The sequence below is a fragment of the Nothoprocta perdicaria genome, unplaced genomic scaffold (genome assembly GCF_003342845.1).
Source record: "Nothoprocta perdicaria isolate Ctin4 unplaced genomic scaffold, notPer1 scaffold_117, whole genome shotgun sequence".
Classification (NCBI taxonomy): Eukaryota; Metazoa; Chordata; class Aves; order Tinamiformes; family Tinamidae; genus Nothoprocta; species Nothoprocta perdicaria.
In genome coordinates this window covers 1,117,010-1,126,688 of record NW_020454283.1, presented here as the reverse complement: position 1 = coordinate 1,126,688, position 9,679 = coordinate 1,117,010, and the positions used below count along the sequence as shown (strand labels likewise).

The following is a 9,679-nucleotide window of genomic DNA, read 5'->3' as shown; positions in this document are numbered from 1 at the left end:
CGCGATGCTGCGCGAGCGCACGCTGCGCCTGCAGGCGGGCGCCCGCATCGAGGCGCTCTGCGTGCTGGGCACCCGCATCGCCGCCGATGTCTACGGGTGAGTCGGGCGCCTCCACCCTGCCCTCTCCCCGCGCCCTCCTTCGCCGTCCGCTTCGCTTTTCCCCCTTCCTCAGCCCCCTGCTCCATTTCCCGACGGTTGTTTTTCCGTCTGCTCCCCGCCGTCCCCGTTGGCCCCTTCCCGAGTCCCTGCATCTCCCYGGATGCCCCGGCCCCATCCCAGCTCCCCAGCCTCACCTTGAGGCCAGGAGAAGAGGAGATTCCCTCCTCTGGCCAGGCTCTAAACGCACAACCCGGTGCAATTCCCACCTGCTGGCCGCAGGGAGCTGCGGCTCCTCTCCGGACACCCCGTGTCCGAGTCTCCTTCCCTAGGGAAGCTGCTCCTTGCAGCAGGGAGAGAGACGGAGCATCCTGGGTCCTTCGCAGAGCCGTGCCGGGGCCCCGCGAAGCCAGCGCAGCCCCCGGTGCGAGGGGGACGGTTACGCGCCCCGAGTGCGGCCGGAGCTCATCCCGAGCGGTCGCTCCGCAGCTATTCCTTGGGATAGGAATATGAGGAAGCAATATAGCTGGGAGCCGGGAGGAAAGAGCCTATCCTGAAGGGCACTGCAGGCCGCGGGCCAAGGGCTCCGCGGGAGGGACCTGAAACGCAGCGTTTTGCCTTAAAACGCTTCATTCCAGCAAGCAGGAGGCAGCGCCGGGCCTCAGCCGGCTGCGCCTGCACAYGCCACCCTTGGCGCTCAGGAAAAGCTTCTCCCCAGGTCAACCCCCTTTCCTGGTGGGATTGTCCTGGTGGGATTGTCCTGAGCCCGGCCGGCGGGCAAGCCGAGCCCTTTCGCATTGCGACGCAAGGCAATTCCAGCGCGCAAGACGTGCCGGGCGGCCGGGCAGCGCTCAGGTTTCCCGCGGCCGCCGGGCGCTCTCGGGTGTCAGCCTGGATCTTGCCGGCTGCGAGCGGCTCCCGAGCTCCACAAGCCTGGAAACAAGCGGGGAAACAGGGATGGGGAGCCAGGAGAGAGCGGCTGGAGGAAGACGAAGCCAGGCAGCGGGGAGCGTGGTGCAACATTTGCAGATCAGGCGAATTCCACCGAAATTCGCATTTCCTCCAGCAAAAGCTTTCGGCTTCGTCCGAAACGCTCTTCGGACRAACTGTTGAGCAATGGGTTTGACTCAGCTTCCCAAGAACCCCCCGAGTGCTGCGGCTCAGCCGCCCGAAAGCTGCACGGAGCTTCCCGCAGGGAACGGGCTGGCGCGGGGGCATCTCGGGGTGCCGCCGTTGGCACCTCGGGCACCTCGGGCACCTCGGGCCGTCTCTCCCCGCAGAGCGGCGCCCGCCGGCGCGGCCTCCTTCAGCCTCAAGCACACGGAGGCCGTGAGCGTGGAGGTGGAGGCCGCGGGGCAAGCGGAGGCGGCGCCGGCGGACGGCGGGCGCCGCTGGCCCCTCGGCAAGGGCACGGTGCTGAGGCTCGGCATGCGGCAGGCCAGCGCCGAGGCCGGCGACAACAAGGTGAGGAGCGGCGCCGCRGAGGCCCGGCCTCGGCCCGGCCTCCGCGCGCGGGCTGCTCAGGAGCCGCGGGCTGCCGCAGGTCACCGTGARCTACTACGGAGAGGGAGGACAAGCCATGGACCAAGCCGGGGTCTTCCTCACGGGCATCGGTGAGCCTGAGCCGGAGCCTGAGCTGGAGTCTGAGCCTGAGTCTGAGCCTGAATATGAGCCCGAGCCTGAATGAGAGCCTGAATATGAGCCCAAGTCTGAGCCWGGGCCTGAGCCTGAGYGTGAACCTGAGTCTGAGCTCAAGTCTGAGCCTGAATATGAGCCTGAGCGTGAATATGAGCCCGAGTCTGAGCCTGAATATGAGCCCGAGCCTGAGCCCAGGCCTGAGCCTGAGTGTGAACCTGAGTCTGAGCCTTAGTCTGAGTCCAAGTCTGAGCCTGAGTTTGAGTCTGAGCTTGAACCTGAGCCTGAGTCTGAGCCTGAATATGAGCCTGAGTCTGAGCTCAGACCTGAGCCTGAGTGTGAACCTGAGTCTGAGCTTGAGTCTGAGCCTGAATATGAGCCCGAGTCTGAGCCCAGGCCTGAGCCTGAGTGTGAACCTGAGTCTGAGCCTTAGTCTGAGTCCAAGTCTGAGCCTGAGTTTGAGTCTGAGCCTGAACCTGAGCCCGAGTCTGAGTCTGAGCACAAGCCTGACTCCAAGTCTGAGCCTGAGTCTGAGCACAAGCCTGAGCCTGAGCCTGACCTTTGGTTTGAGTCTGAGCCTCAGCCTGAGTTTGAGCCCGAGCCCAAATCTGAGCCTGAGCCTGTATCTGACCCTGAGTTTGAGTCTGAGCCTCAGCCTGAGTTTGAGCCCAAGCCCAAGTCTGAGCCTGTGTCTGAGCCGGAGTTTGAGTCTGAGCCTGAGCCTGAGCCTCAGCCCGAGCCTAAACCCAAGCTGGTGTCCCCAGGGCTCTCGCTGGACGTCGACGCGGATCGGGACGGCGTGGTGGAGAAGAACAACCCCAAGAAGGTACCCCAAGACGTCCGGGCGTGCGCGCGGCGCCGAGCCGCACCGCAGCCGGCCGCTCACCAGCCCGCGCCGCGCGTCCCCAGGGCTCGTGGACGTGGGGGCCCGAGGGCCAGGGCGCCATCCTGCTGGTGAACTGCGACCGGGAGAGCCCGGCGCTGCCCGCGCCCGACTGCCACGACGAGCGCCTCCTGGACAGGGAAGGTGCGTGCGCCCGGCCGCCGCTCCTGCCCCGGGTTTAGCTGCCCTCGCTGCTGCAGGAGAGCAAGCCCTGAGGTGCTTTCGGAAGTCTAAGTCTCAGCTGTAATCTGGATCTTGGGGTTTTTAGAGGGATCTTGCTGTTCTAACGCCCCTTCCGCGCGCCTTGGGTGTCTGCGGGTTGGAACGGCRCCGCGTTGCTCTCTGGCATCTGTGGCCGGTGCCGGTTGGTTTTGCGATGCCAGGAATGGGGCTGCGGGAAGAAAAAGGCGGCTTTGAAAGGCCGGGTATGAGCCCGGCTGGGCCTGGGCGCTCGGCCAGCACCCGAGGAGACCGATGGCCTGGGAAGCTGGGGAGAAACCAGCACTGGGAGCAGAGGGATGGGGCGCCCAGCGCTGGCTCCTGCCTCGCCCCCAGATCTGCTGGACATGTCTCGCATGGTGCTGAGGACCGAGGGCCCGCCGGAGCTGCCCCGCGGCTACCAGCTCGTCCTGCACGTGGCCGCCTCGGACGCTGACAAAGTCGGCGTCTTCTACGTGCAGAGTAGGTCCCGGTGCTGCCGCGTCCTCCCTGCGCTCTCGCCTCGYGGTCCCCGGCCTGGCGCTTCCCACCCTCACCAAACACGGGCTTCCCGGTGGGTCCGAGCCGGAGCGAGATGCCGTAGGGAAAGCAGCGAGCCTGGGAGACATGCATCCCGTTCCCGGCTCCCGCGGGATGCAGGGAGCGTTTGGGATCAMAACCCCATCCCGCCGCTGGAAGCCAAGCGGAGGGCAAGGCGGGAGCCCGGGGGCCAGCGCGCTGCGGGCCGCATGGATCGGGAAGCAGCCAGGAGCTGCAGGCCTTGGACCCCCCGTCCCCAAAAAATGCCTTTTCCTGCTGGAAAAGATTCGGGAGGCGTCACCCTTGCACTGCAGCAGCCAAATGGCAGGAGCTGGAGCTGGAGGAAGGCTTTTCCTGCCGGTTGGGCGGTTTTCCCCCGGGCACCCGAAAGAGCTGCAGTGCGGGGGGCTGCAACACCCCGTCCCCGGGGCCGCGGGCGGCGGGACGGGCTCGGGCGCCCAGCGCCCCTCTCCTCGCCCCCGGCAGACCCCTCCTTGGGGCAGCGCTACGTGCACGTGCTGGGCCGGCGCAAGCTCTTCCACGCCGTGCGCTACCCGGGCGGCGGCGCCGAGCTGGACTTCTTCGTGGAGGGGCTGCGCTTCCCCGACGCCGCCTTCTCCGGCCTCGTCTCCATCCACGTGAGCCTCCTGGAGACCCTGGCCGAGGTGCGCRGCGATGGGGGAGAGACACGGTTCCCTCGTCCCGGGATGGTTCCCTCATCCTGGGATGGTTCCCTCGTCCCGGGGCGGTCCCCTCGTCCCGGGATGCTCCCTGCAGCGGGCGCCGCTTCCCGCCGCCACGCAGGGCCTCCCCGCGGCGCCTGTCTTCACCGACACCGTGGCCTTCCGCGTGGCGCCCTGGATCATGACACCCAACACGCTGCCGCCCGTGACGGTGTTTGTGTGCAGGTAGGGGCGGCGCGGGCGGCGGGGCGGGCGCGCGGCGCCCGGCACCGCTTCCCTGCCGCCTTTCCCCTTGGCAGCGTGAAGGACAACTACCTCTTCCTGAAGGAGATGCGRAAGCTGGTGGACAAGGCGGGCTGCGAGCTCAAGGTCTGCTACGGCTACATGAACCGCGGCGACCGCTGGATGCAGGTACCGGGGCCACCGGCGCCGTGCCCGGGAGCGGGGCCGGGAGCGGGGCCGACGTCGACGCCGGCCTCTGCTCCGGGCTCCTGCAGGATGAGGTCGAGTTTGGCTACATCCACGCTCCCCACAAGAGCTTCCCGGTGGTGCTGGACTCCCCCCGCGATGGAGGGCTCAAGGATTTCCCCATCAAGGAGCTGCTGGTGAGCGCAGGCCGGGCTCGTGTGGGCTGCTGCCCCCGGGTATCGCCCGCGCGCCCTCGGGAACCTCCGATTCCTCCGTACGTTTAGCACCAGGGGGGCCAGGAAGGAGACACCAGATTTGTGAGCTGTGTTTTTTTAGAATCCGTAGGGTTGGAAGGGACCTCTAGAGATTGTCTAGTCCAACCCCTGCACTCACAGGGTCACCCAGAGCACGGGSCACAGGCTGCATCCAGGCGGGTTTGGGAGATCTCCAGGGAAGGAGACTCCACAGCCTCCCCGGGCAGCCTGTTCCAGAGCTCGGGCACCCTCACTGTCAAGACACTTTTCCATAAGTTCCTGTGGAATTTTTGGTGCTCCAGTTTGTGGCCGTTTCCTCAGTGACCACCACTGAAAAGAGGCCTCCCTCTCCTCCTCACTGCCTCCCTTGAGGTATCTATAGACACTGATCAGGTCCCCCCTCAGCCTYCTCCTCTCCCAGCCTTTGCTCMYAGGGCAGATGCTCCAGGTCTCTGATCATCCTCATAGCCCTGCGCTGGACTCTCTCCAGCAGCTCCACATCCCTCCTGTCCTGGGGAGCCCAGGACTGGACACAGTCAGACCCAGTCCGGAAGGGACAGGCTCTGCATGCCGCAAACCTGGCCTGAAATGGTCCCAGGGAGGAAGAGGACGGTGAGCGGACAGTTGAAACCGCCCTGGCTGCGTGAGCGTTAACTGGAAGGAGGTGCTGGAGTTTGCACGGCACCCGGGAGCCTCCAGCCAAGGCACCCGCTGCTCCCCAAAGCGCATGGAGAGCCCTGCAGAGAGGCAGCCCCGGCACGGTCTGTGCCACCCGCCGCGCTGCTCCCGCTCCTGCCCGGCGCTGAGCAGCCGGGATTTGCYGGGAACGGGGGCGGGATGGCAGAGCACCCCCACGGCTCCGGCCGCGTTTGCTCGGCATGAACGAGCTCTTTGTTCCCTGGCGAGATCACAAGACAACAGAGAAAAAAGCCTCGGAGCAGGGGGGAGCAGCGGGCCTGGCAGCTCCAAGCTTCGCCCAACAGCCTGGGCTCAAGCGCAGCCGGGTGTCCCTGCTCCTGCTGCTTTCCCTGCACCGGAGGACTCTGCCTTGGCTGCATCCCGGCTCTTCCCGCCTCTCCAGCCCTGGGATAAGCCGGAGGCTGCCACCGCGGGCACCACGGCGCTGGCATCGGGCTGGGCTTGTGCTGCCACATCCCGAAATCCCACCTTGGCTTTGCTTGGATGTGCAGGATGGGCACGGGAGCTTCGCCTCCCATAGGAAAGCAAGCAGGGTCAGGCTGGGGTGCAGGGAGAGCCTGCAGGAATCAGCGTTAACTGATTAGCCCAGCCGAACGCTTCACCTCTAGGGAAACACAACACTAACAAGTGAGATTTAATGAAAAAATAACAGCGGATATCTGATCGTGCTCAGCAGCTGCCCCGCACTGACAGGAGCTGCAAAACCCGGCGGGATTAAATCCCAAAGAGCAGGGCCGACCCGCAGCTCCCCACAGGCTGCATGCACGCCCCGGACCCCCACACAACTATGGCAAGCCTCCGTCCTGCTGCTGGCAGCTGCCTCACCTCCTTATCCAACGTTTCGCCCTCACCCTGGAGCATTCCAGTCTAGCACGACCTCAAGGCAACGAGTTAACTACCTCGGCACCTTAAACCCCAGGTAGACTAAGTCCTCCCGAGGAGGCTTAGGGAGGATTTGAGCCAAGTCGAGCCCTTCAGGTGGCTTATTGTTAGGCTGGATTTACCCTGCGGGGCCGAGCTCAGCTCTCCCTTTGACACGAGCCACGCAGGGCTCCCCGTCCCCTAAATAACCAGCCCAAGCGGGACACCGGCCGGCGGGACGCCGAGGAGAGCCGGGCTGGCTGGGCGCCGCGCCGGGCATGTGCCACCCACGGCACGGCCTCCGTGCCCTGCTATTCGCGCTAATGCCAGCGCTGCCGCTCTGTCTCCAGCCGCTGGCCCTGGTCCAGGGACGGCTTCTGCTCTTGGGATTTTTACCCCTGGAGCTCGTCGGAGGAAGGCTTTGCGCATCGCAGGATTTCCTCCATTTTCTGTGGAAAAAAAAAAGATGGGAGACACAGCAGAGCGGCCTCCTGGATGCAGACTGGATCTGTGCCGGGGCGGCGGGCGCGGTCCCGGTGCGGCAAGCGGGACGGATCCATGCCACAGGGATGAGCAGACMCGGAGCTGCCGAAGCCCCGGATGGCCGCTCCGTAGCCTCTTCCTGAGCCATCCTGGTGCCACTTCCATGAGCACCTGGAACGCGGCTCCGCAGAGGCATCCGCGCTGAAAGGCCGGGGGCAACAAACACGGCTCCAAGGTCCGCGGAGGCACAAAGCAGGGCCGGGGCCTCAGCTGCACCTCCCTTTCTGCAGGGTCCGGACTTTGGCTACGTGACCAGGGAGCCTCAGTTGGAGGCAGTCAGCAGCCTCGACTCCTTCGGCAACCTGGAGGTCAGCCCGCCGGTGACCGTGGGCGGGAAGGAGTATCCGCTGGGCAGGATCCTCATCGGAAGCAGCTTTCCCACGTAAGCGAGAGGCAGAACCTGCGAGTTTGGGAGCAAAGCAAGGGCAAACATGTCCTTAAATACCAGGCAAGGAGGAAAGAAAACACTGAGGGGCTTAATCAAGTCGGCAACAGAGAGCACCCAGCCGYAGTGCTGAATTTGTGCCTCCACATTCCCTCCCTTCCCAACATCAGCCTTCCCTCACTTCAGTATGGATAAATGCACAAATTTCACTCCTTTTGGGGGCAATTTCGCCACCAGAGCTGCGGGGCGGCGAATGACCAGAGTGGTGCGGGAGTTCCTCTACGCGCAGCAAGTGCAGGCGCCCGTGGAGCTCTACTCCGACTGGYTGAGCGTGGGCCACGTGGACGAGTTTGTCACCTTCGTGCCCAGCGCTGACACGCAGGTGGGTGGCGGGACCCCCGCCGCAGCCCCGCTCGCCCTCGGGAAGGGGCTGAGCAAGCGGCTCCGTCGGCTGCGCCGGGATGAGGGTGCTCCGGGCAGCTGCGCTTCTGCCTGGCTCCCTCCAAAGGGCACCTGGAGAACAGGAAAAATCCCAAGGTGACTCCAAAAGGCACCTGGAAAACAGGAAAAATCCCAAGGTGGCTGGTGTGGAATTCAAAGCTCCACAGGGAAAGCCCCACGGCTGCTTTTCCTCCAACGCCCAAGCCACGGGCTGGCTCTACTCTCCCACGTGTCCATGTGGTGGCTCAAGCTTCTTGCAGAAGCCCATGGGCCACCAAGGCCACCCAGGGCCCATGGGCCACGAGGGCCAGCCAGGGCAGCTCTCAACTGGCAGGGCCCTGATCCGAGAGCTTCCCGTAACGCCCCGCTCTGCCCGCAGCGCCCGGGCCACCCTSGTCCGCAGGGAGCTCTGAGCGGCTCCTCTCCCGTTTCCCGCAGGGATTCCGGATGCTCCTGGCCAGCCCCGCCGCCTGCTACCAGCTCTTCCGGGAGAAGCAGAAGGAGGGCTGGGGCGAAGCCACCATGTTCAAGGGTGAGGGGGCTCCACGGCGGGCGCTGCCGAAGCGGGAGGGCGCCGCGGCCCCAGGCTCGGAGCAAAGAGGCGGTTTCACCGTCCGGGAGGAATCTCGGCGGAGGCGGGAGCGCGCGGATCCCTGCGGCGCCGCTCCCGGCCGGCTCCGACGCCGGATGAGGCGGCGGGCGCCGGGACACGTAGGCACCGGGCACGCGTGAAGGGTTCAGGCCACCCCTGCGGGATCCACGCTCCCAAGGCCGAGGGGACCGGGACCACCGGGAGCAACTCCGTTCCCTGAGCAGGGTTCGCATCCACAGGCTACTCCGGGACGGACACCAAACGCGTCACCATTAACAAGGTCCTTTCCAACGAGGTCATGGCGCGGCACAACCAGTACGCGCAGGTAAGGACGGAGCCGGGACATCCCGGCCGGAGCCGCCCGCATCACCAAACGGGAATCCAGGCAAAGCGCAAGCCGGCCCCAAACCTCTTCCCTCCTTTCCTTTCCTCCCTTCTCTTCCTGCAGCGCTGCATTGACTGGAACAGGGACATCCTCAAGAAGGAGCTGGGCTTGACGGAGAGCGACATCCTGGACGTGCCGGCGCTCTTCCGCATGGACTCGGAGGGCAAGGCCGTCGCCTTCTTCCCGAACATGGTGAGCGGGACCCCTGCTCCGGCGGGACAAAAAGCAGGGGGTTATTGCGGGATGAAACACCTTCACCCTCACCTGGGGCTCTTTTAATAAGGCAGCATGGCTGGGCGTGGGGTTTATTCGGACAAATCCCTTTTTCCTCGTGGGAAGCGAGAGGGGTGGGAATCCCGAGGGTGCTYTGGAGCTGTGGGTGGGAAAGGGAGCCGGGCAGCTCCCTGGCACTCAGACGTGGAGGGGATGCTGGTGGGGCCAAGCAGATCCAATTGCCTTCTTCCCATAAATAACCCATAGCTCGGGCCACTTTCCTCCCTTCCAATGCAACCCAACCAACACCCCGCACCATCTTCCCGTGGGATCCCCCGGAGCAGCAGGGCATCCCCCCACCCCGGCAAGCCCCTTCCCCCCAGCACGGGAAGCCRCGGCGCTCCAACGAGCCCTGGCACTCGCGGCATGCCGAGGCGCTGCCCGTGCCGCAGGTCAACATGCTGGTGCTCTCGGCGCACGTGGGCATCCCCAAGCCGTTCGGGCCCGTGCTGGAGGGCGAGTGCTGCCTGGAGCGGCACGTGCGCGCGCTGCTCGAGCCGCTGGGCCTGGCCTGCAGCTTCCTCGACGACGTCTCCTCCTACCACCGGCTGCTGGGCGAGGTGCACTGCGGCACCAACGTGCGCCGCCGGCCCTTCCGCGCGCCGTGGTGGCGCGGGCAGCCCTAGCGCCGCCGCCGCGCCCGCCCCGCCGCGCTCCCCGCCCTTCTCCCTTGTCTCCAGGCCTTCTTTTCTCTCTGCTTTCTTCTCTCCTCTCCTTTTTCTCTTTTCTCTCTCTTCTCTCTTTAGTCTTCTCTTTTCTCTCTCCTCTCTTCTCTCTCTCCTCTTTTCTCTCCTCTCTTCTCT

General features: G+C 65.4%; 1 protein-coding gene across 1 annotated transcript; it reads left to right on the top strand.

Annotated features, from left to right (window-relative positions):
* On the top strand, positions 1–9,502 carry LOC112959600 (protein-arginine deiminase type-2-like). The gene is made up of 16 exons (XM_026053648.1): positions 1–96; positions 1,377–1,560; positions 1,640–1,709; positions 2,496–2,557; positions 2,641–2,758; positions 3,170–3,295; positions 3,839–4,017; positions 4,157–4,260; positions 4,335–4,446; positions 4,533–4,640; positions 7,031–7,182; positions 7,423–7,567; positions 8,065–8,158; positions 8,458–8,543; positions 8,667–8,795; positions 9,269–9,502. The coding sequence occupies exons 1-16, from the start codon at positions 5–7 to the stop codon at positions 9,500–9,502; spliced, it is 1,995 nt and encodes a 664-aa protein (XP_025909433.1). The 5' UTR covers positions 1–4.
* Positions 9,503–9,679: the final 177 nt, after the last annotated feature.